Genomic DNA, 24,761 nt, shown 5'->3' with positions numbered 1-24,761 from the left:
TCAGGGGAAGGTGGGGACTTGAGGCTGCCATCCCAGCCAGGGTGCTGGACAGAGCACAGTCCTCTCTCTCGTCCCCATGCGGTCCCTGCCTTCTTGCCCCTCCTTCCAGGAAACCTTCGATGCTGGCCTGCAGGCCTTCCAGCAGGAGGGCATCGCCAACATCACTGCCCTCAAAGATCAGCTGCTGGCCGCCAAGCACATTCAGTCCAAGGCCATCGAGGCCCGCCACGCCGCCCTCATGAAGAGGTGGAGCCAGCTCCTGGCCAACTCGGCCACCCGTAAGAAGAAGCTGCTAGAGGCACAGAGTCACTTCCGCAAGGTAAGCGTGGCCCCAGCCAGCTCTGCACACATGGATGGCAAACCCGGCTCTCCTCCGGGGTGTGGGATCAACATAACCAGCCAGGTGGGCCCCTTGTCTTCATGAGGCTGCTGGAAGCAGCTAGGACACTGAGCTTGCACATCCTAGAAAGGGGAACACGGGAGAAAGATGGAAGCCCTCAGCAGTGGGAGAAGGGAGGCAGAGCGCCAAGCGAGCAAGCCCGAGGCCCTGAGAACGAGCTCCGTCTTTCTGGGCCGCTCACCGCTGCCTGCCCATTCGCCCACCAACGATGATCCCTACGGCCCCGCATGGCACCTGCAGCTGTGCTCACTCAGTCACCTCTGCCTTCAGGTAGAGGATCTCTTCCTGACCTTTGCCAAAAAGGCTTCAGCCTTCAACAGCTGGTTTGAAAACGCAGAGGAGGACTTAACAGACCCAGTGCGCTGCAACTCCCTGGAAGAGATCAAGGCCTTGAGAGAGGCCCACGACGCCTTCCGCTCCTCGCTGAGCTCGGCCCAGGCTGACTTTAACCAGCTGGCTGAGCTGGACCGCCAGATCAAGAGCTTCCGCGTGGCCTCCAACCCCTACACCTGGTTCACCATGGAGGCCCTGGAGGAGACCTGGAGGAACCTACAGAAGATCATCAAGGTGCTTCCCCGCAGGAGGGCTAGGCCCTGGCAGGGGAGCGAGGAGCTCCGTGAGGAGTGAGGGGTCGGGGATGGAGGGCAGTTTCCTTTATCACAAGTCACTGTGTGTGGGTCCCCTCACCTCACCCCAGGTCTGTGGAGTCTTAGGGGATGTGAGCTGCCGAATGCCTCCCAGACGCCTTCTGTGCCTTCTATGGGCTGAGGTTAATAGTTGGTTCTCCCTGGCCCCCCGAGGGCGTGGATCTTGTGTCCAACTTCAGAAAACTACTTCCTGTTCACATCAGATGCTAAGGCAGGCTGGCAGTTGCGGAGGCTGGGCCTGTCTGTGCAGGGGCGGGGTGACAGGCTTCTGCCTCCATGTTGTTCAGCTGCTCAGTCGTATCCGACTCTTTGCGACCCCATGGACTGCAGTACACCCGGCCTCCCTGTCCTTCACCATCTCCCGGAGTTCACTTAAACTCCTGTTCGTTGAGTTGGTGATGCCATCCAACCATCTCATCCTCTGCCTGCCTCCTTGGTCCTCAGGAAAGAGAGCTGGAGCTGCAGAAGGAGCAGCGGCGGCAGGAGGAGAATGACAAGCTGCGTCAGGAGTTTGCCCAGCACGCCAACGCCTTCCACCAGTGGATCCAGGAGACCAGGTGCGGCCCCACTGCCAGGAGCACGGTCCTGGGGTCCGGGTGTCCAGGCCCGGGGTCAGCTTGGCCTGTTCTGGCTGGAGCTGGAGGGGTGGGCAGACCGAGGAGTGTTGGCCAGGAAACTGTTCCCGAAACGAGTCGCTGGTCCTGGATTGGGTGGGACTGAGCGCGGCCACCCCGCACGGTGACAGTGACAGAGGTAGAGTCGAGTCGACGTGGTACTGATGATCTCGGTTTTGTCTCTCTCTCTCGTGTCTGCCTCTGCCCCTCGCGATTGCTGCTGTCCGGACACCGCCCTGTCTTGTGGCTGTTTGGATCCCGCCTCCACAGGACGTATCTCCTCGATGGGTTAATATTGACTTCCTGTTTCTGCGGGCTCGTGGTGTGGTGGTGTCTCATGTGCTTGTTCCTGTGCCCTTCGTCCCGTCGTGGCCTGGCTTGTCGAGGATCCCGGGATGGGCCTTCCTGTCCCAGGCGGGCTGCACGTTCCCCCGCCCCGCCCCCCTCCTGGCACCCACCCCCCCGCCCCGCCCCCCTCCTGGCACCCACCCCCCCGCCCCGATGGCCTGCGGTCCGGGAAGAGGAGCCACTCTCACGTTCCTGTTCAGGATCCAAAGGTTCCCTTAGGGAGAGAGACCGGGCCAGAGGCCAGAGCTGGGAGAGTCCCCATGCTTGCTGAGCTGTGGGGATTACCCTGGACGTCTTTTCTGTCTTTTTGCCCCACGTGTCTGATGGAACTGTATTTAGTCCCGTGGAAGTCAGGGGCATGAGACAGGACGACAGTGTTGAGGGGACTCAGGCTGGCGTGCTAAGTCCCCCTGTGCACTGACCCCTCAGGGCTGAGGCTGTCTTTCGCCTTCATAGGAAGCATAAAGGCCCAGGGTTCCTGAGTGATGGGGGAGAAGGCTTGGGAGGAGCCCTGAGTGGCATAGGGCCATCCTGCCCAGTCCCGGGGGGGCCTCTCCAGGCCAGGGCCTCTGCCCGCATCAGCCACGTTGCCTTCTCTCCCAGGACAACGGTGGCTTAGAATAGCGCTCCAGAGGCCCAGTAGGCAGGTTCATCAGGTGTCAGAGGAGACAGCAGGAGAAGGTGCCCCCTGCTGAGCAGCAGCTGAAGGCAGAGCAGGGGGCAGTCAGGGACCCCAGGTTCAGCTGGAGCTCACGTGCTGCCCTGGTGTCCGCTCTCCCCACCCGGTGCCCACGGCTGTCTGCTGGTCTTGGTCTTTGTGTCCATGAGGTGCCATGCTCCGCTTACCGTGTGGCTCCTCCCAGCCCTGTCCCGTCTTGCTCGGTCCCCTCGTGACCTGCCCCCTCCCAGGCCGACCATCGGCTCGGGTCCCTGCCGGGGCACCAGGTGGCCCTGCCTATGCGCTGCCAGCTGGGCCTTGCGGTGTGTGTCCTGTCTCGGTATGCTCTTGCCTCCCTTCCTCTGGTGTATTCATTTGGTTTCTTTTCTTTGAATAGCATAGCGTATCGTCGGGTCATTCGTGTCTATCAGTATGAAGTTGGGGATGATCTGTCTGGAAGGTTTTTCTCCTCTTATTTCTCTTCTTACCTCACTGTGGTTTTACCAATGCACTCTTGACTTCCCCAGGCGGCTCTGCTTTCTGACTAACCCACCGCCCGCGGCCACATGGGCAGGAGGGGGTCTGTCCTCCCACTGCACCAGCACCCAGCCTCCTGTCCCCAGGTCCCGGGGGTGTGCTTTTCCTGGGGGGACATGGCGTGACTGTGAGTCTGACCTGCTGGGGTAGGAGGAAGCCTGGTGCCTTGCCTTGCTAGAGCACTTTGAACTTGGGGCAGTTTCAGAGCTAATGCTGGCTCGCTGGGTGTTAAAAGGGTAGGTGGGGGCAAATGTGGGTACAGGGGAGGCCGGGCAAGACCCCATGAAGGACACGCGCACAGTGTGACTCGTCCCTGCACGTAACCTCGTTTGTCTTTGTTCACTGGTGGCCTCTGTGACCTCACACTGTGTTATGTCAGGAAGACACAGGCTCCCCAGAGGCCCCTTGCTCTTCAGCACTTGGCCTTGGAAGGAGCCTCTGGTGCTGTGTCTCTAGATAACAGAACCTGAACCTAGGGTTTAGTCACAGCCACCCCTCCTTTGGGCAGAATGAGAACAATTTTCAAAACTCCAATCTGGCCATGATCTCCTCGGCATCCCACTGGCCATGATCTCCTCGGCATCCCAGTTTCTATGTCGAGGGGCCCTCTGACCACATCCCCTTTGCTGCCACTTTCCCTGGATCGTGGGTCCCCTCCTCGGGGACCTGAGGAGACCCCGAGGAACCCCTGGGTGATTGTCGGCTTGCCGGCCTCCCCTCTGCCCTCAGGTCTCCCATCTGTCAGGTGGCGGGGCAGTGCGGATGCCCTTCTCCCCTGTGGCTGCAGCCCCCGCTGTGTCCTGGGGGAACTTAAAGTCAGCTCCTGAGGTACCCTTCGAGGGCCTGGCTTGGCTCAGGCACCACATCACAGCCTGACTGGGCCTGAGGAGCCAGCCGCATGAGAAAGAGTCCTAGCTGGGGAGCAGAAAGCAGGCTGGGTGGGGCTTGGCCCACCTTATCTGCAGGTGAATGCCACCTTGGGCTGCAGCCTCCAGGCCCTGAAACTGGAGCAGCCGTACCTGCCCTCCCTGCCTCCCAGGGCTGCTGAGAAAAGACAGGCAATAGCAGATAGGTCTTGTTCCCTCAGTAAAAGGAATTCGAGACCGCAGGTCCTTTAATCTGAGGAAAGTTAACTTCGTGCTCGCGATCAGGCCTCTTGCCTCACTGCACGTCTGTGTTTAGGTCCTGCATGGTGGAAGAATCTGGGACCCTCGAATCACAGCTTGAAGCTACCAAAGTAAGTGCCCCTTCTGTCCACCCCTGCCAGTAGGCCTCCTTGGCTGCAGGTCAGGGACGAGGTGGGCTGCTTGGATGCCCCCCTTTCTCCCTTGCCTTAAAGCAGCCCAGGAGCTCCGTCACTTTAGAGGCTGCTGCCTGGAGCCCCTCTTCGACAGGAAGAGGCTCGTTGGATCCTCAGTGTATCCTGTTGCCCTGGCAGGTCACCCCGCTGATCGGTGCCTCTCACGCTGAAGCCTCTTCCTTTCCTTTGTTGAGGCTGTAGGGTTTTAGCTTCACCCCATCCCTCCTTTCCTCTTGCAGGCAGCCCTACAGGCCTCAGGCTGGGGTGCTAAGACTGAGGAGGGCTGTTAAGGAGGCGTTTGAGCCCAGGGACTGAGGCAAGAACTCCTGTCCCACGTGTCTCTGTCCCTCGCCCCGCAGCGCAAACACCAGGAGATTCGAGCCATGAGAAGTCAGCTCAAGAAGATTGAAGACCTGGGGGCAGCCATGGAGGAAGCGCTGATCCTGGACAACAAGTACACGGAGCACAGCACCGTGGGCCTGGCCCAGCAGTGGGACCAGCTCGACCAGCTGGGCATGCGCATGCAGCACAACCTGGAGCAGCAGATCCAGGCCAGGTGCCTGCCGCTGCCCGGGGCGGGGGTGGGGGCACACGCACACCAGCTGCCTGGGCTGGAGGACCTGGTCCCTGACCCTGTCCCTCCTTCCAGGAACACGACAGGCGTGACCGAGGAGGCCCTCAAAGAATTCAGCATGATGTTCAAGTAAGTATCCCCACACCCTCCCCAGTCGGGGAGGCGGGCTCCACAGCAAGGCCTATGGGCTGAGGCCTCGGCTTTCTGCCACAGACACTTCGACAAGGACAAGTCTGGCCGGCTGAACCACCAGGAGTTCAAATCCTGCCTGCGCTCCCTGGGCTATGACCTGCCCATGGTGGAGGAAGGGGAGCCTGACCCCGAGTTCGAGGCCATCCTGGACACTGTGGATCCTAACAGGTGAGCATCAGGGAAGGAGCAGAGCGGCTCTGCCTCAGGCTCCTGCCACGCCCTCCCTGCTCACTACACCTTGCTCTCCACGCCAGGGATGGCCACGTCTCCCTGCAAGAGTACATGGCCTTTATGATCAGCCGTGAGACTGAGAACGTCAAGTCCAGCGAGGAGATTGAGAGCGCCTTCCGGGCCCTGAGCTCCGAAGGGAAACCTTATGTGACCAAGGAGGAGCTGTACCAGGTCTGGAGCTCTGCTTCCCGGGCTGGGGTGGGTGTGTCCTCTGAAAGGCAAAAGCCCAGGCAAGGCTGGCCCCGAGCTTGGGGGCAGAGCTGAGTCTAGAGTCGCAGCCCCCAGTCTTGAGCCTCAGCTGCTGTGTCCAGACCCTTTTACCCCGTTTTCAAGTGAAACTCAGTCCAGGCCAAAGGCCATTAATGGCAGAGATCAGAAGCTCGGGCATGGTTCTGAAGTTGGGCCCACCGCCCCCCAGAGCACAGTTGGCATGGCTGGTGGGGGCTCGGCTGATGTGCACCTTTCCCTTCAGAACCTGACTCGGGAACAAGCCGACTACTGCGTCTCCCACATGAAGCCCTACGTGGACGGCAAGGGCCGCGAACTCCCCACTGCTTTCGACTATGTCGAGTTCACCCGCTCGCTCTTCGTGAACTGACCCTCTGCTCCTAGGTTAGCCTAGCCCACGCTGCTTGCCTTGCCGTCGCCTTGCTGCATGTCAACTCCTCTCTGTGCTCTTAAGAAAAATACTCCAGACAGTGTTGCTTTCCAGTGTAACCTTGTTTAGCTTGGTTTAAGATTTAGTAGAAAACGGTGCTTCAGTAACCGGCTTTAGGTTCAGTCACCATTGCCACGTTGCTGCGGGGACCCAATTCCTGTCTCAAGGCCGGCTGCCCCATTCCGACTCCAGAAAAATCTAAGCAGCCGGCTAGTTCCCCCCCTTGTTCGCCCTCCCCCAATTTTGTTTTCACGTAAAAGACAAATAAATGGCTCGACTCCCCCAAAAGCTTGTCTTGTCTCCATTCAGCTTGTCACACAGCCCAGAGGGAGCCTCCCCCACCTCAGCTGGCCACCTCTGAGGCCAACTGATCCAGGTGCTCTGTCTCCCGGGCTCCCTGTTCAGTGAACTCACTGCTCAGCTGCCACACCTTTACCGTGCCCTTGGCATCACCAGCAGCCAGGAGTTGAGTCTGCTGGCAGTTGAATTCAAGACAGTAGACAGGGCTTTCATCCTCAGTTTGCTTGACTGAAACTGTGGGCTTCTGGGAGCTTCTCTGGAGATCAAACAGCTGCACGTCACCTTCAGCGAGAGAGTCGTGAGGTCAGAGAGGCCCAGAGCCGCAGCCTCTGTGGTTCCCGAAGACAAGAGAAGGCTGTGACTCGCAGCTCTCCATCCCACGTGAGGGAAGGCAGCCTCACTCACAGCCTCCCCAGCACACAGTTGCAGGGACACGCTGGGCTCACGTCCCTTCAGTGGATCCAAGCCTGGGGTCTGTGCCTTTCCGTGCCTTACCTCCCCCAGAAGCAGCCGCAAACACCAGGGGGCGCACCGGGGACCAGCGCACGGCAAATAGGTACTTGTGGGAGAGCTGCAGCGAGGTCAGGGGCTGGGCCTGCAGCATGGAGTACAGGTGGACGTGGCCGTCTGTCCCTGCGCTCAGGAAGAGATTCCTAGATGGGACACAGGGCAGGCAGGGGGGTGAGTGCTGGGGTCCAGCTGTGGCTGGGGCCTTTCCGCCGGACTCTGTGGGCTACTGGGCTCCCGACAGGCCTCCCTAGACTCCCAAACCTGTGGGGCCCCCAGAACTAAGGAGCCGATTCCCTGGAGCCAACCACAGGAGCTCTGGGTACTGGGGCTCGGTGGAGAAGACCCAGGCCCAGGGCAGACTGCAGATTCTTCAGGCAGTTCTGTGTGGGTCCTGGTGGGACTCTCCTACCCTCCCTGTGCCAGAGGCCCTGTGGGCCCTCCCTACCTGTGGAAAGGGGAACAGCTCAGAGAGTAGATGGGGCCGCCGTGGGGGGCGAAGGTGAACTGCGCCGGGGCCCGCAGGGGCACAGAGCTGGGCATCCGCGTGACAGCGGCCTCCTCCGCCATCAGAGAGCACTTGAGTGGGAAGCCGCCTTCTGTGCCCAGCACGAAAAGGCTAGGGTCGAAGTTGGAGAAAGCCACCGCCGTAGCGCCCACCTCAGTCTCTCCACGGGAGGGCTGCAGAGGAAAAACAACAGCAGGGCAGAGGCGGGGGGAGTCTGCTCGGTGTCCCCAAGGAACCCAAGGCACGTGCGTGGCTGCTGTGGCCCTCGGGGACTCCCACCTGCCCGCCCGCCCCCAGGGCGCACTGGCTCGGGGGGGTCCCACGACCCAGTGCTTTCTTGTGGGCCTATGTCCAGGGTGGCAGCCTCACCCCACATACCTTCTTCAGCTTGGTGTTCCTGGGGAGCTGCTGCACCGCCAGGGCGAAGCCCGCACTCAGCTGCAGCCTGCCGGCCCCAACCCCCTGCCAGAGCAGCACCTTCCCATCAGTGGCCACGCTCAGCACCTGGAAGCGGTGGCTGTGCCGGGGCTCCGGGAGCCAGACCACCTGGGCAACAGGGAGAGGAGCCAGGTCACGAGAGGACACCTGCCCCGCCTCCCAGCAAGGCCAGCTGTCAGCCTCCACACGACCTTCCCCTTCTCTTCCAGGAGGAAAAAAAAAAGGGAGACTTCTTGCGGAGGCTTGGGAGCCACCTAACCCACCAGGGCACAGACCCAGAGGGTTCCCAGATTCCCCTAAGTCCCAGCAGAAAACCAGGATGGCAGGGGCTCCATGGAGGCGGCCAGCAGGGCCAGGCCCAGGGGGCGAGTGTGACTCCGGGTCCAGGAGCTCCGAGAATGCTGGAGGCAGCTGGCCAAGCGCTGACTCCCTGGTGACCTTCCTCCTGGGTGTTGGCCAGCAGGCGCCCCCTCCGCTGCTCCATGCTGTGGAGCAGACGCCCAGACAGCAAGGCCTGGCCCTGGAGGAGGTTACCTCCCGCCCCACCCAGCAGGCCGCTGCCCTGACCTGGTACACGGGGTCCGTGTGCGTGTCGTCCGTCAGGCCCGTGCGCCAGAGCAGTGGGTCCTCGGGGCGGCTCATGTCCCACACCAGCACCTCACCACTGTACAGTCCACCTGGAGGCCAAGCAGGCGTGGGGAGCCGCCCACAGCCCCGCTCCCCTCCCATCCACTGCGCTAGGACACGGGGCTGCTTCCTCGAAGAGAGTCCTGGTCCCCAGGCCGCCCACTCTACCCAGCAGTGCCCAACCCAGGAAACTCCCCCACAACCAGGCTGCTCTTCCCTGCCTGCACCCGCCGTTCCTCCAGCTTCGCCTGCCCCCTTTCCCAGCACGCACATCACTATGGTCAGCGCCCCGAGACTGCCTGCTTCATCCAGCCTTACGTCCTGACCAGGCTGTACCTCTGCATGGCCTGCACCGCCCAAGACTCAGCTGAGGACCTGCCTCCTCCTCCTCCACGCCCAGCGTCCCCGCCAGAGCCCAGGGCTCAGGGCCCCCTATGGTCCCTGCGTCTGGCCGTGACCAGGGGCTGAGGCCAAATGGAGGGCCTCGGCCACCCCCCAGGGGATGCGGAGCAGAAACGACACAGGCTGGCGGGCTCACCTGCCACGTGGGCCGGCTGCGTGGGGTGGAAGGCCAGGCACATGACGGCGCTGGGCACCTCCACCACCGCCGACGGCTGTTGGGGGTTCAGGCCTCGCCGGTCCAGATTCCAGGTGCACACAAAGGACTTCAGCGTGCTCCAGTCCCCGTCACCCAGCCTGCAGGGACACACCTGCACCAGCTCAGCCCGAGGCCTGGCATCCCACCTGGCGTGGGGCATCCCACCCCATGCCACCCCACCTCGCTCCTACTGCCTGACCCACCGCACCCCCTGACACAGATGAGTCTCTGTCCCCATCACACACAGAAATAGCTGGGTACCCAAGTGGCAGAGGCTCCTATATGGTACCCCAAGGTCATGGCTTTCCCCGGAAAAGGGTCTCCAGGAACCAGGGATGGGGCCACACATGGCAGGGGGAGGAAGCAGGGCATGTCTGACGCAGCCTTGGAGAGACGAGACAGGCCCAGGGCTCACAACCCACTGCTGATAGCTGGGCACTGGGAGAAACTTCCCTGTCTTTCCCTGCCAACCCAAGGCTCGGGCTGCCTTGAGAAAGAAGACTCCCAGAAAGGCCAAGCTCTGGGCCCACCCCTCTCTGTGCAGACTGGGAGACGGGTTCAGATGAGGGTCTGAGGGCCTCCTGTCACACCACACACACACCCCTGCTGCCACTCACCGGCCGTAGGCGCAGGCCACCACAGAGCCAGTGGTGTTCCAGGAGACACCAGTCACGTGGAGACCCTGTCCTTGGGCTGGGGGGTAGCTCAGGGTATGTAGGCAGGTCACCTATAAGAGACAGACCATCCCCAACTCCGAATCCCAAAGCCACCCAGCAGGGTAGCAAAAAAGCAGACACAGGCATGGGGCTCCCGATTCCGGTAAGGATTCAAGTCCTCTGCCCAGCCCGGGGACGGTGTGGAGCCTTCATCCCATCATTCCCCCTACACGATGCTTCCACAAGGAAGAGCCTTGGGAACTGAGATGGACACCAGGCTCCAGGTCAGAGCTGGACCCTGTATTCACGTCTGTTCCACACAAATTCTCCAAAGTCTTGGCTTCTGGAGTGGCACAGGGGTGATGGCTGCCCAACAATGGGAGTAGCCTGGATACCACATGACTGCACAAGCGAAAAATGGTCATAGGAATACATTTCACGTTAGGTGTATTTCAACACACACTTTTTTTTAAAGCTCGGGCACCCTGTGGCTCAGCCCACAGCTGCCAGCAGCAGCTAACGAGGCCAGCACTGCTGGCCATGGTGAGGGGCTGGTACACTTTCCAGAGGCTAATCTGCACCACAGGCCGAAACGCCTGCGAAAAGTCTCACCCTTCTTGACCTCATAACCCCAAATAGAGAAACCATCCAATGGAAAAAATATCCAAACTCTGTCAGAAGCTGCACTGTGCACCTCTGGTGAGAACGCAGAAAGTGCAGGCACCGTGGAAAACGGCCCAGCAGTTCCGCAAAATGTTTAGTTACCACTGCTACTGCTGCTGCTAAGTCACTTCAGTCGTGTCCGACTCTGTGTGACCCTATAGACGGAAGCCCACCAGGCTCCCCCGTCCCTGGGATTCTCCAGGCAAGAACACTGGAGTGGGTTGCCGGACCAGCAATTCCACTCCGAGGGACATGCCCAAGAGAACTGGAAACAAACAAGCCGACATGAGCACTTGTACACAAGTGTTCACAACATTATTCACGATAGCCAAAAACGTCCAGCGAATGACGGACAAGTATAGGATAGCCCTACCATGAAGAACGACTCAGCCGCAAAAAGGAATGGCGACCCGAGAGACGCTACAACACAAAGACCCTTGACGACACTCTGCCAAGGAGACACAGTTACATAAGCCTATGTTGCATGAGTCCACTACGTGAGATGTCCAGAAGAGGCAACCGAGAGACAGAAAGGGACTGAGCAGCGGCCAGGAGTTGTGGGGAAATGGGGAGTGACTGCTAGTGGATGTGAGTTTCTTTTTTGGGGAAGTGATGCAAATATTCTAAAATGGATCGTGGCAAAGTTACATACCTCTGTGCTATGCTGTGTGCTTTGTCGCTTAGTCGTGTCCGACTCTTTGTGACCTCATGGATTGTAGCCCTCCAGGCTCCTCTGTCCATAGAGATTCTCCAGACAAGAATACTGGAGTGGGTTGCCATGCCCTCCTCCAGGGGATATTCCCAACCCAAGGATTGAACCCAGGTCTCCCACATTGCAAGCAGGCTCTACCGTCTAAGCCACCAGGGAAGCCCCTACTGGAAATATATTAAAACACACTTCACACTTTAAATGATTTATATGGGTGAATTATATGGGTTGTAAACTATATCTCAATAAATTTGTTGGGTTTTTCCCCTTTTAATTTTTTGGTTGTGCCACTCGGATCTTAATTTCCCAACTAGGGGTTGAACCTGTGCCCCCTGCAGTGGAAGCATGGTGTCTTCACCCCTGGACCACCAGGGAAGTCCTCAACAAATCTGTCATTTTAAAACAAAGCCATGTGGTGGGGCCAGGAGGCAGAGGGGTAAGAGAAAAACTCTTGGGGTTCCGGTTCCACGAATGTTTCCACTGTGTGAAAAGTATGGACCCGAACACTGGTGATCTGCGCCTGTGTTTATGCATGTTTTATGAATTCAAGAGAAGTTTATATTAAAAAATAAACTATGAGCATTATGCATTATAACAGCATTCATAACTGCAATGATTAGTACACTTTAAAACCTAAAGATGAGAAGGCAGAGGGACAGAAAGATGGGCTGCTCTGTACCTTCACTGGTGGGTGTCTGCCAAGACCCAACACAGCACACAGCACAAACTCACCCGTGTGGAAAACACACCTCAACAAACCTGACTCCAAGAAAGTTTATGGTGCAACATCGTGTAGCAGTTTAAAAACGACAAAAGTCTATAATGGAAAGGGATGTGGAAAAAGAAAATATGTGTTTATATACGTATTATACATATATATAAAACTGAATATATGCTTAAACCTGAGCATATATATGTACATGGGCTTCCCTCGTGGCTCATATGGTAAAGAATCTGCCTACAAGGCAGGAGACCCTGGGTTTGATCCCTGGAGAAGGGAATGGCTACCCACTCCAATATTCTTGCCTGGAGAATTCCATGGACAGAGGAGCCTGGCGGGCTACACTCCACGGGGTCACAAAGAGTCGGACACGACCGAGCGACTAACACTTTCACTACACACACGCACATGTGAAACATGAATCGCTTCGCTGTGCGTCTGAAGCTATAGAACATTAACTATACTTCATTTTTTTTTTTTGGCCACACCAAATGGCATGTGGGATTTTAGTTCCCCTACCTGGAATCCAACCCACATCCCCTGCAGTGGAAACACAGAGTCTTAACCAGTGGACCAGAATGGAAATCCCTAACTATACTTCACGTTTTAAAAAATTATAATAGGGAATTCCTTGGTGCTCCAGTGTTTAGGACTCCACGCTTCCACTGCTGGGGGCCCAGGTTCATTCCTGGTTGGGGAACTGAGATCCCACAAGCTATACCACGTGGCCAAATAACTAAATAAAATGAAAATGGTAATAAATAAATAAAAAGGACAAAGGTGAAGTCTGTGCAGCGACCTGACAACACAGAACAGACTTCGCTTCTGAAGAGAAAAGACCCCAAGACTGCGCACAGTGCCTCTCCGCTGCCGGCCACACACGCTGAAACAAGGGCCAGGGCAGGACAGGTAAGAGGTCAAAGGTTCCAGGGGGCGCCCCGGGTGACCTCCTCCCCATCTCTAATTCCGAAGTGTTCGGCCAAGTCATCACTGATTTCCAAACTGTGAAGGTGCGGTGCTTCGCTGAAAGCAGCGTCAGCCTTTGCGGGTCGACGACAGCCAAGGACAGCAGTGAAAAGTCAAGGCCAACGCCCTGACAGCTGGAGTAGAGACAGAGCAGCCTGATGCCTCAGGCCACGCAGTGACTCCCCTGGGGAGAAATCATCAAGAAATTCACGCAAAAGAAAAACAAAGTGAGAGAGACAGATTCGCTTTGGTTCTGTCATGCAGCAGCAAAATCTGAAACGACTACTCCTCTGCCCAGCACTCAAAAAGGAAAGCAACTTCAGGGCCGAGAGAGGCCCACACGCCCCATGGTCACCCAGGGGGTGCTGCCTAACCCCCCACCTGCTCACTGCTTCCGGAAGATACGCTTCTAGGAGCGAAGCTGTGCTGGGATGTCCACCAACGGGGACCCCAGGAAGGCTGCCTGTCTGCTCAGTGGCACGTCACGCAGGTTCCAGGGTGCCTGGGTCCCTCCTCTACAGGAACTGACAGGGAAAGCTCTGCTGAGTGAGAAAGGCCACAAACAGCATGTACAGCGTCGTTCCTTCTCATCTGAGAAGCTCGTGATGACAACGGCAGCAGTGGCGGCAGTGCTGTCAGTGTCGAATGGGAACGGCCTTTGAACCAGTGTTCCCACTCATACTACATGTTCCGTATTTCTGCAATGACTCAGTTTGTTAAAATGAACATGGAGTGCTTTTGTAATCAGAAACGAGTATTTTCCTATTTTGCAGATTTATTTTTAATCGGATGATAACTACAAAATTGTGACGGTTTTTGAAATGTATCAAGATGAATCAGGCATAGGCATACCTACGTCCCCCTTCTCTTTTTTTAATTTATTTTTATTTCTTTAGCTGCACTGGATCTTAGCTGTGGTATGTGGATCTAGTTCCCTGATCAGGGATGGAACCTGGGCCCCCTGCGTTGGGGGCCTGGAGTCTTAGCCACTGGGCCACCGGGGAAGCCCCTGTCCTCTCCCTCTTGAGCCTCCCTCCCCATCTCACCCTCTAGGTTGTCACAGAGCACCTCTGGGTTCCCACTGGCTATCTATTTTACATATGGTAATGTGAATGTTTCAATGTTACTCTCTCAAATCATCCCACTCTCTCTTTCCCCCCTGCTGTGTCCAAAAGTCTGTCTTTTATGTCTGCCTCTCCTTTGCTGCCCTGCGAAAAAGATCATCATACCACATGGATTTTTATACGGGGAGAAACTAATATACAGGTGGACCAAACTAACGCACAGAAACGTGGAAAAGCCTTAACAATTAAGAACAAGCCCTTGGGACTTCCCTGGTGGTCCAGTGGCTAAGACTTCGTGCTCCCAATGCAGGAGGTCTGGGTTTGATCCCTGGTCAGGGAACTAGATCCCACATGCTGCAACTAAGACTCAGGCACATACAAACAACAACAAACAAAACCCAACAGCTCACCCTCTTTGAACGCAACTGTAAAATGGGGCAGCTGCACCCAGATTCTAAGGTTCATGACCTTCTTCTTGCGCTCCACTTAAAAAGATAATGACGAGTCCACACTAACTTGTGGCCTTGGCAACTGTTTTTCAGAGGGATTTTGAGGATTTCTCTCAAACAAATCCACTCTCCCAAACCTATCAACGATTTGGTGGGAACAGCGCAGCTGTATATACAGAAACAGACAGAAGAAGAAGGGCGAGAGAGAAGGGCTATGACCTCTGAATATATAACTACTCATCTCCATTTCTCCAGGAAGAAAACAATGCCTAAGAAAAGCCTTTACTGCGCAGTCAGCAGCCTGTCCACAGGCAATAGCAGGGTGGAGCAAAAGTCAAGAGTCCGCCTTCGTTCAGAGGCTTCCTGATCTCAAAGCCATGACTCCAACTGGGCATTTGCGTTTACAGGGTGACTGCTCTGAGCTCCGCCTCAAGAACAGAAAAGGCTTGGCGATGCAGAGCGCAACAGTGAAACCAGAGACTGGGACTCGAGCTCCAGCTCAGCCAGTTACAGCTGTGTGACTGTGGACAAGTCCCTTAGCCTCTCTGAATCTCATCTGTAAAATGGAGATCGTAGGAATTCCCTGGCGGTCCTGCATTTTCGCTGCCAAGGGCCCTGAGTTAGACTCCTGGTCAGGTAACTAAGATCCCACAGGTTGTTCAGTGTGGACAAAAGATAAACATAAGATGGAGATGAGGAAAGAATTGCCTCACCGAGCTGCCCAGAAGGACAGATGAGTCGGCACAGAGCGTGCCTGGGGAAACAGAGCGGAGTGATCAAGAAAATAAGACCCAGAGTCAGACTGTCCAGGTTCAAACCCTGCCTCTACTGCCTGCTGCTAAGTCACTTCAGTCGTGTCCGACTCTGTGTGACCCCAGAGACAGAAGCCCACCAGGCTCCCCCATCCCTGGGATTCTCCAGGCAAGAACATTGGAGTGGGTTGCCATTTCCTTCTCCAATGTGTGAAAGTGAAAGTGAAGTCGCTCAGTCGTGTCTGACCCCCAGCGACCCCACGGACTGCAGCCCACCAGGCTCCTCCATCCATGGGATTTTCTAGGCAAGAGTACTGGAGTGGCTTGCCATTGCCTCTTCTCCGCCTCTACTGCCTACTAGCAGGAAATGGAAATAACGAGGCACCACCCTCAGGGGTAGCAGGGAAGGCCCAGTGACTTCTTAGCTTAATATCTGGCAAAAAGTAAGAGCTTGGTGAATGCTGTTACGATTGTTATTGGTGTTCCTATTATTTGGCAGGCCAGGGCTTTCCAGGTGGCATTACTGGTGAAGAACCTGCCTGCCAATGCAGGAGATGTTAGTTCGATCCCTGGGTGGGGAAGATCCCCTGGAGGAGGGCATGGCAGTACTCTTGCCTGGAGAATCCCATGGACAGAGGAGCCTAGTGGGCTACAATCTATAGGGTCGCAAAGAGTCAGACACGACTGAAGTGACTTGGCGTGCACGCTGTTACTGGGTGGCACAAAAGAAGGACTTAGGATGAGCTAAAGCCCCAGCCCAAAGCATCCCAGGCCCGTACCAGCCCATCCCTACCGTCTGCTGCTGCTCGGCCCAGTTCACCTCGAAGCCGTCAAATGCATGGCTCTGCCAATTCTTGTTCAGCTCTCGGGTAACCATGGCCTCCACTTTCCGGAGGAAGGCCGCAAGCCGGGAGCCGCTGTACCGAGGCACAGATGGCAGGCTGACCAGCTCAGGGACCTCGGTCTGCACCTCAGCATCCACATGCTTCCGGGCCTGCACGGATGCTTCAGCGGTGGCAATGCTGGCCGTCTGGCAACTTTTCTGGAGGAGATCGAAACGCAGTCACCAGCCAGCCCTCCTCACAGCACCACCTGCCCAGGCACTCACCCACCCGCAGCTGCTGTTTATCCTTGGGCAAAAGGACCACTGCTTGCTCTGTCTGCCTGACGTCCGTCCCCTTCCTCTAGTAACTAGTCCATCTTCCTTGGGCAGAACCCAATCGGTGTGGTGTGGGTGGAGATAACCCACAGGGAGTAAGCCAGAGAAACCCACTCACGTGGTGTCAATAGGCAGTGGGAAAACTTCAAGATCATGAGTAGAAGACAGTGACTTTCTTTTTAAAAATACGCCTCCTAAGGACTTCCTGGTGATCCAGTGGCTAAGACTCTACACTCCCAAGGCAGGCAGCCCCGGGTTCAATCCCTGGTCAGGGAACTAGATCCCACATGCCTCAATGAAGAGTTCACATACCACGAAGACCCAACACAGCCAAATAAAAAGAAATTTTATATATATATATATACACACACACACCTTCTATTAATAGATCTCCTTGACTATTGACTATAAAACTTACCCATTACTTAGTAACAGCTCTTCAGGAGGAAACTATATGAAGTATACACATCAGCTGTGAGACACACCCCTTTTGATGCCTGATGAAATAGAGGTTGAAGGGATGTGCTCCAAATTGAGGAAAACAGACCCCACAGAGGACGGACAGGGTCTGGGACACTGTGGCTGAGGCCGAGCCCCTCACTGCCCTGCGCAGTGACCACCGCCAGCCAACACGGAGCAGGCAGCCCCCTCATCTCACCCCCCAACACACCTGAGCTGCACACCTGACTCCAGAGTGGAAGAGGACCTCAGAGACCACGCTGGAAGGGTGGTCTCCCTGAGCAGGGTCCTAGAACCACCAGGAGGCTGGCCAAGGAACACACTACTGCCTCCTCCCCATCAACAGAGCTTCTGGTTCACTGGTCTAGGATGGGGTCTTTGCTAACAAGCCCCCAGGTGATGCCACAGGGCAGGTACTCAGATCCCATCTGTATACTTCCTGCAGCCACGCCCCAGGGCCCAGAGTCCATCACCTCTGCCCTCAAGGTGCAGAGAGCACTTATATCGTTCCCCCACCCCGCGCCTTAATCTGAGGACCTGGGTTTCACCTGGGGCAGCAGAACGCCCCTCTTCTCCCTCCCTTGGCCGCAGCCCTCTCCAGCAGGGTACCTTCCAAGGTGTCCCATGATCAAAGGATGCATGTGTGTCTGCAGGGAGCTGCTTGGCAGGAGGCAGCCTGCTCCTCAGCTGCCACTTCTCTCCACCCTGCCACCCATCTCCAGTTCCTTGTCCCCTGTTTAGCTGGGCAGAGGGACAGACATCACATCAGGGAAGGAGACGTAGCCTCCTCCCTTTCTGGAGGATACAACCAACCGTCACCAAACAAGGGCTCCTGTACAACTGAGATTCCTGGCACCCACAAGAGGCTCTCCTCATGTGGCTGCTTACCAGGCACCTGCGCCGATAGGACAGTAATAGGGCCCGGACCCCATTCTCCCCCGTTTGGGCTTCAGCACCAGGCGAGCGTTACGAGAGCCCAAAGGAAGGGGCTGGCACCACAGGAGGGCAGCTGGGGGAGACAGGGTGAGACAGGGCTCCTCGCCGGGGCTGAGAGATGCTGCCAGAGTGAACACAGCTCCCGGAAGTCCCCCTTCCCAGCCCTTCCAAGACCTTTCCTTTCTGAGTCCTGTACACACACCTGATGATCCGCGGGCGTGATGGGAGCTGAGATGGTTCCTGACCGAATTCAGCACCTCTTTCTCAGCAGACCAACAAAATGTGATGCGCTGTGAGACATCCTGATGTTAACTAGCAGAAACTGTACCATGGGAATATCCTGGATACAATGTTGATGGGAATTCCCAGGTGGTCTAGTGGTTAAGAATCCCTGGCCGGGGAAGATTCCACCTGCCTCAGCCAATCAAGCCCACCACCACAACTGAACTCATGCATAGCAACTACTGAAGCCCACGAGCCTAGAACCCACGCTCCCACAAGAGAAGCCACCACAATGAGAAGGCCACGCTTCACAACGAGAGTGGCTCCTGCTCGCCTCAACTAGAGAAAGCCCGCGAGCAGCAACCAAAATTAATAAATAAACAAAACTGACGGGAATGCCCTGGTGGTCCTGTGGTTAGGACGTGGTGCTATCACTGCTGGGGCCCAGGTTCCATTCCTGGTCAGGGAACTAAGGTCCTGAAAGCCTCGCAGCACAGCAAAAAGAAAATGAGCTGAGTGGATTTTGTAATGCAACGTTGTCTCCTGTCTCACTCACCTGAGACCTCCAAGAGTGGGGGGGTAACTGAACCCAGAACCAATATCAAAGTACTTCAGGGTATGACTTCCTGTTTACTTGACCTTGCCTCGAGTAGATCAGGGTGGTGGTGGTGGTTTAGTCGCTAAGTCGTGTCCAACTCTTGAGACCCCCATGCCAGGCTCCTCTGTCCATGGGATTCTCCAAGCCAGAATACTGGAGTGGGCTGCCATTTCCATCTCCAGGGAATCTTCCCAACCCAGGAATTGGCTTCCCTGATAGCTCAGATGGTAAAGCGTCTGCCTACAATGCAGGAGACCTGGGTTCGATCCCTGGATCGGGAAGATGCCCTGGAGAAGGAAATGGCAACCCAGTCCAGTATTCTTGCCTGGAAAATCCCATGGGCTGAGGAGCCTGGTGGGCTACAGTCCATGGGGTCTCAGAGAGTCGGACACACTTTCACTTTCTCCTGCGCTGCAGGCAGATTCTTTACCAACTGAGCTATGAGAGAAGGCCGTATAGCAGGGTAGCAAACAGTTACTCAAAGGATGACCTGGAGCTGAGAGTCAACCAATGAAGACGGCAATGATCAACATTTTCACCGAAGCTGGGAGGCCCTGTTATGCCACAATACCTTTGACTTATAATTATTGCCAGCTACTCTGGTGTTATCTTCACATGTGTCTTGAAAAAAAAAAAATGTTTAGTATCAAAACTATTAGCAAACTCCAGAAGGTTGAGAACCACAAATCTAATTCCTGAAAACTCGTGAGAGGCCAAACCTCAGGTTAAAAACAAACACCTCCGGAAAGGGGTGTCATCTGCCACAGAACCCACGAAGGCGAGGAAGCAGCCCCAGGTCCAGAGAGAGGGAGGAGCAGACAAGGAGGAAAGCTTAACTCAAAGCAGGAGGGGAGAAATTCGGCAGAATCAGGATGTGGATGACAGGACACGAGAAAAGGATTCCATTCAGTGTTTCCTGGAAGCCTCTGGGAGATGCAAAAGTACACAAGACCCACTCCCTGCCCTCTGGGAGCTCACAGTCCAGAGACAGACCTGAATGCCCAAAATGAATGCATCTGCTGATAAAAAGTTCTAGAACTAAATGGTAGAGATGGCTGCATGTTGTGAAGGTATTTAACATCGCTGAACTGGACACTTTAATATGGTAAAATGTGTATGTATCTTATCTGTTAACATGTACCCTTTATAACTGGACACTTTAATATGGTAAAATGTGCCCGTATCTTACCACAAGAAAAGAACACACCCTATATCCTTTTTTATCCCCACCCTGAGGCATCTGGGACCTTAGTTCCCTGACCACAGACTGAACCTGTGCCCCCTGCGTTGGAAGAACAGAGTCTTAATCACTGGACAACCAGGGCAGTCCCCCACTCTACACTCTGACAGGATTCAAATAGGCTTCAGAAAGGTAACACTGTTGGAAAGCAGGGTGGATTAAAGTAATGGTTCTCAAGTTTTGCCACGTATGACAATAACCTGAGGAGCTTTTATAAAACCAGATTCCCAGGTCACACCACATATCAATTAAACCAGAATCCCTGGAAGCAGCGACCAGATATTCACATTTTTCAAGACTCTCCAGGGCATTCCAGTGTCGGCCAAGTTTGAAAAAGCAGAGACAAGCATTGAAGCGATTAGGAGCCCTTCATCTCAAACACTTAGACGTGAGCCCCCCCAAACCTTAACAGTACTGGGGGTCAGTCTCAAACTGTTTTCTCATTAGCATCTCATTTAATCCCACATAAGTATTCTAACAAGACCCACTCTGCAGATCACTTGACTGGCCCAAGGCCAAGTCCCCAAAGAGTCTCCACACACTCACGGCCAGGTCTGAACCCAAAGTCAAGGACCCTGTCCCTCTGTGAATAAATCGAGATAAAGCAAGAAAAGTTAAATCAAGCCAAAGATCACTAATACCTCAACAACGACAACAAAAAATCCATCACTGGAACATAAAATTGCACCCCAATATTGCATCACTACATGGGCCAAGCAAAGAACAATGTCTGGCTTTTCCAAAAGAACTTGCAAAAACAATTAAGAAGCTGCATATAAAAGTTTAGCTAAGGGCCTCTGTAACAATCCAGAAGGGTGGGATGGGGAGGGAGATGGGAGGAAGGTTCTGGAGGGAGGGGACGAGGTGTAACTATGGTTGATTCTTAAAGATATCTGACAGGAAACAGCAAAATTCTGTAAAGCAATTAACCTTCAGATAAAACATAAATATTTTTTTTTTAATTTAGCTAAAACACTCATCACAGGGTTCTGATAAAACAAAAATTGGAAACAGTCCATCAAAAGGGACTGGTTAAATAATGAACTTATAAGTTCATGAAGTTATAGTAGTGAGTGAAAAATTGGGTCTACAGAATATTATGCACAGTGTGGTCTCATTTTTGTAAAAAAATGTGGAGGAAAACAGACAAAACAGAGAGGGAGCAGCTATAAACCAAATTGCTGGAAAATGAGACTATGGGGCAGTTTTTGTTTCCAGTTTTCCCTTCCAGATTTTTTTCCTAAATTTTGAGTACAAGGCCTTCCCTGGTGGTCCTTCCCTCCGAGCTCCCAGTGCAGGGTGCTCAGGTTCAATCCCTGGTTAGGGAACTAGATTCCACATGCCACAGCTAGCATTCACATGTCCTAACTAAACAACATCTGGCGTGCCACAACTAAGACCTAGCACCCCCAAATTAATAAATATTTTAAATAAATAAAATAAATAATCAAATAAATTTTGGATACAGAAACTTTTACAAAGAGAAACAACTTAATCTGGAAAATAACTCTTTTCTTTGGACCCCTTCAACAGTCTTAGAATCTTTTTTTTTGGCCATGCCAAGCAGGTTGCAGAATCTTAGTTCCCTGATCAGGGATCAAGTCCAAATCCTCTGCAGTGGAAAGGCAGAGTCTTAACCACTGGACCACCAGGGAACTCCCAATACTCTTACGACTTAATTAAGAATCCCCTTCAATAAAAGGAGCTTCCCTGATAGCTCAGTTGGTAGAGAATCAGCTAGCAATGCAGGAGACCCCGGTTCAATTCCTGGGTCAGGAAGATCCGCTGGAGAAGGGATAGGCTACCCACTCCAGTATTCTTGGGCTTCCCTTGTGGCTCAGCTGGTAAAGAATCCGCCCGCAATGTGGGAGACCTGGGTTCAACCCCTGGGTGGGGAAGATCCCCTGGAGAAGGGACAGGCTAGCCATTCCAGTATTCTGGCCTGGGGAATTCCATGGACTGCATAGTCCATGGGGTCACAAAGAGTCGGACACGACTGAGTGACTTTCACACACACACTTCAATAAAACAGCAAAGACTAATTCAAATGAACCCCCTAAGATGAAAGCTTTTGTACCTCAAGTATTAGAATCAGTTCTTGGAGCCCTACTGGTTCAAATTATAGGTACAAGAAAATATGCCTCAATCTCATCTTTGTTTTAATAAAAAAAGTAAAGTTTGACAGAGTCAGTGGTTCAAAACCTGAACTCTTTTAAAATCTAAATCTTCGGCAAATAAGAGCTATTTCAAGTATTTTTAAAAGCCAGTGAATGTGAATTACACATTTACCTTCAATAAAGCTGGCTAATTCCAAATATAAAAGTTTTCACTATGTTAAAAAAAAAAAAAAAGATGAACAGAAATAACTAAAATATCCACTGCCTTTGCTTTTTTTTTGCCATACCACACAGCATGTGGAACTTCCCTGACCAGGGATCAAACCCATGCCCCGTGCATTGGAAGCAAGGAGTTTTAACCAGTGGGGCACTGGGGAAGTCCTGACTTTGCTTTTTAACTGGAATCTTTTCTATCCAGTATGGTGAAGTGGGGCCTTCCCTGGTGGCTCAGAGGTTAAAGCGTCTGCCTCCAATGCAGGAGACCTGGGTTTGATCCCTGGGTTGGGAAGATCCCCTGGAGAAGGAAATGGTAACCCACTCCAGTATTCTTGCCTGGAGAATCCCATTGGCGGAGAAGCCTGGTAGGCTACAGTCCACGGGTCGCAAAGAGTTGGACACGACTGAGCGACTGAACAGAACAGAACAGAACATGGTGAAGTGGGAAGTGTTCTGAAGCCAGATCAAATCTGGCTTGAGACCTGCAGACTGCTGGCCTGAGGCAAGAAACTTGTCCTCCAGTTCAGTTCAGTCGTTCAGTCGGGTCCGACTCTTCGCGACCCCATGGACTGCAGCATGCCAGGCTTCCCTGTCCATCACCAACTCCCTGAGCTTGCTCAAACTCATGTCCATCAAGTGGGTCATGCCATCCAACCATTTCATCCTCAAGAGTTAATCAAAAGTTACAACTTTAAGGATTCCCCAGTGTTCCAGTGTTTTTAAGACTCCAAGCTTCTATTGTAGGGGGCTCAGGTTGTGATACCACATGCTGTGTGGTATGGCCAAAAATAAAATTTTAAAAAAGGAGAGAGGGTAAGACTTCATGGAAATCTCACCGGTACTGGTGTTGGTGAGGAAATCGTCTTCTGTAGGACCTCTCATCTGTGTGGAAAGCAAAGCCTCAGTTTCCTCTGCGGGAAAAATGCAGACTCCTTCCAATGCTCATTTTCACTGAGGGAAAGCTAACATCCTTAAAATGATCTGCAAGCCCTATACTTGATCTGCCTCTCCTTACCCTCTCCAACCTCACCTGTGACCATCCTTCTTCTCCAGCCCCACCTGCCTCCTCACACACACCTGCTCTGCTTCGACTGCAGGACCTTTACGCCTGCACTTTGTGCTCCCTGGGCTGTTCCACCTCAAATAACCCTGACTAACTCTCACTGCTCCAAGTCTTTGCTGGAACATCACCCTCTCAATGAGAGTGCAACCACCCTGCAAACAACCCTTTCACTCCCCAACCCAATCTTTCTAATCCCTCACCCTTTTTCTTTCATCCATGGCACAATATATTCACCTCTGCTTCTGCTGCTAAGTCGCTTCAGTCGTGTCCGACTCTGTGCGACCCTCTATGGACAGCAGCCCACCAGGCTCCTCCGTCCACAGGATTATCTAGCAAGAATACTGGAATGGGTTGCCATTTCCTTCTCCAATTCACCTCTAACACACTGTAAATTTACTTCTTACCTGAACTGTTTACTTTCTGTCCCCTGCAGACAAGTCCCCCGTATAAGCTCCAGGAGGGAGCTCACCCACTGATGACTGAGGAATCCCCAGGGACACAGCAGTGCTCAAAGTCCATACACACAGACCCCTCAGGAGCCCTGGCACCCAGAAGCCCTGCCCTCCTTTCAGACAACCTCGTTTGTGTGCTTTGGATTAAACGACGTACTAGAAAACGTGTGTATCTCGACTTTAAGATGCAATTTGGTCTTCTTATTTTTTTAAGTAAAAGTTTGAAATGCCTAAAAACTGCAGTTCACACAAAATCCTTCAAAACCTGGAGTCTTTAGAGTCTTTAAAAACCCTTTTGGTTGCTACTCAAAGACTAGGGAAATTGAGACGTGAGTACCCCCAAGGGTTAGTTTCTGTGGGTTAAAATATAAAAACCTGGCCCAGCTGCCGCGCGACGTCCCTCGCCCTCCAGCCCGCGTCACCCCGAGGCGCGCCCGCGCTCTCACCGTCTCCCCGCGGATGCCTTGGACGCCCCTCCACTGCGAGGGCACGGACGCCACGCCCAGGGTCTCGTCCTGAAGCGGCCCGGGCCGCTCGGGGCCCTCGGTGCTCGAAGTCCCGCTTGTCGCCAGCGCCTCAGCTCCCGCGCTTCCCGCCAGGCCGAGCTGCCCGGGTTGCGCGCTGGTTGCCATGGAGACGGCTCCGCCGGCCCCACCCCACCCCCACCTCCCCGCCTCGCGCCGACGCAGTCCGCCGCGACCTTCGCCCCCGCGCCTCCAGAGCGGAAGTCTAGGGCCGTGAGGCTATCGGCGCCATTTTTCAGTTTGTCAGAGCGCACTCTCCAACACCCGAGAAGAAGAGATAAATTATTATTTTCCCATGATGCCACATCATTTCGAGTTTTTGGATGCTCCAACCGCAGAGGGAGCACGCCTGGGGCTTTCGCGGCTACTCTGGGTGGGGAGGGAAGTACGGAAGTGAGGCACCAGTGCCAAGTTCAAAGATGGCGCCGAGCAGCCCGGCGCAGAAGGGAGGGCGGGAGCCTGCGGCAGCGAAAGAGCTTTAGAGTTGTGGGGCCTGGGGGTGCCGAGCTGGGGGAGTAGTCGAGCGTTCCAGGAGAGCCCCAGTTGGCGGCCACCTCGAAGCCAAGTGCTCGGTCTCTGAGCCTCGGTTTCTGCCTCAATAGGATGGCGATTTTAAATATCCATATATGGATCCAGAGTGTGGTTGAGTAGTTGGAAG

General features: G+C 54.4%; 2 protein-coding genes across 8 annotated transcripts in view; one reads left to right on the top strand and one right to left on the bottom strand.

Annotated features, from left to right (window-relative positions):
- Positions 1 to 6,447, top strand: part of SPTAN1 (spectrin alpha, non-erythrocytic 1) — a 58,810-nt gene extending 52,363 nt beyond the window's left edge. For 4 of the 6 annotated variants that reach the window (XM_088841111.1, XM_055401151.2, XM_088841112.1 and 1 more), the window contains 10 exons: positions 110 to 319; positions 671 to 967; positions 1,492 to 1,604; positions 1,932 to 1,949; positions 4,387 to 4,441; positions 4,864 to 5,060; positions 5,154 to 5,207; positions 5,292 to 5,438; positions 5,525 to 5,672; positions 5,974 to 6,447. In XM_088841111.1, the coding sequence (XP_088697237.1) occupies positions 110 to 319; positions 671 to 967; positions 1,492 to 1,604; positions 1,932 to 1,949; positions 4,387 to 4,441; positions 4,864 to 5,060; positions 5,154 to 5,207; positions 5,292 to 5,438; positions 5,525 to 5,672; positions 5,974 to 6,099 (1,365 nt within the window). In that variant the 3' untranslated portion in view covers positions 6,100 to 6,447. The remainder of the gene's footprint in view (positions 1 to 109; positions 320 to 670; positions 968 to 1,491; positions 1,605 to 1,931; positions 1,950 to 4,386; positions 4,442 to 4,863; positions 5,061 to 5,153; positions 5,208 to 5,291; positions 5,439 to 5,524; positions 5,673 to 5,973) is intronic. The other 2 variants (XM_088841113.1, XM_088841110.1) reach the window with 1 other exon arrangement.
- A 55-nt stretch (positions 6,448 to 6,502) lies between these two features.
- On the bottom strand, positions 6,503 to 24,217 carry DYNC2I2 (dynein 2 intermediate chain 2). Of its 2 annotated transcripts, XM_055401152.2 has the most exons (9): positions 24,026 to 24,217; positions 15,911 to 16,159; positions 9,755 to 9,864; positions 9,078 to 9,235; positions 8,480 to 8,589; positions 7,853 to 8,020; positions 7,415 to 7,647; positions 6,955 to 7,112; positions 6,503 to 6,741 (listed from the first exon to the last, which is right to left on the bottom strand). In XM_055401152.2, exons 1-9 carry the CDS (start codon positions 24,209 to 24,211, stop codon positions 6,503 to 6,505), a joined length of 1,611 nt encoding a protein of 536 aa, XP_055257127.2. In that variant the 5' UTR covers positions 24,212 to 24,217. The 2 variants fall into 2 exon arrangements, with proteins under 2 accessions (XP_055257127.2, XP_055257128.1); XM_055401153.2 differs by lacking the exon at positions 15,911 to 16,159.
- Between the last annotated feature and the right edge of the window lie 544 nt (positions 24,218 to 24,761).

Source organism: Moschus berezovskii, chromosome 11, assembly GCF_049115385.1.
Source record: "Moschus berezovskii isolate FMDL1 chromosome 11, NW_MosBer_1.0, whole genome shotgun sequence".
Taxonomy (NCBI): domain Eukaryota; kingdom Metazoa; phylum Chordata; class Mammalia; order Artiodactyla; family Moschidae; genus Moschus; species Moschus berezovskii.
The sequence above is the reverse complement of the archived record's forward strand: the minus strand, read 5'-3'. Positions and strand labels throughout refer to the sequence as shown.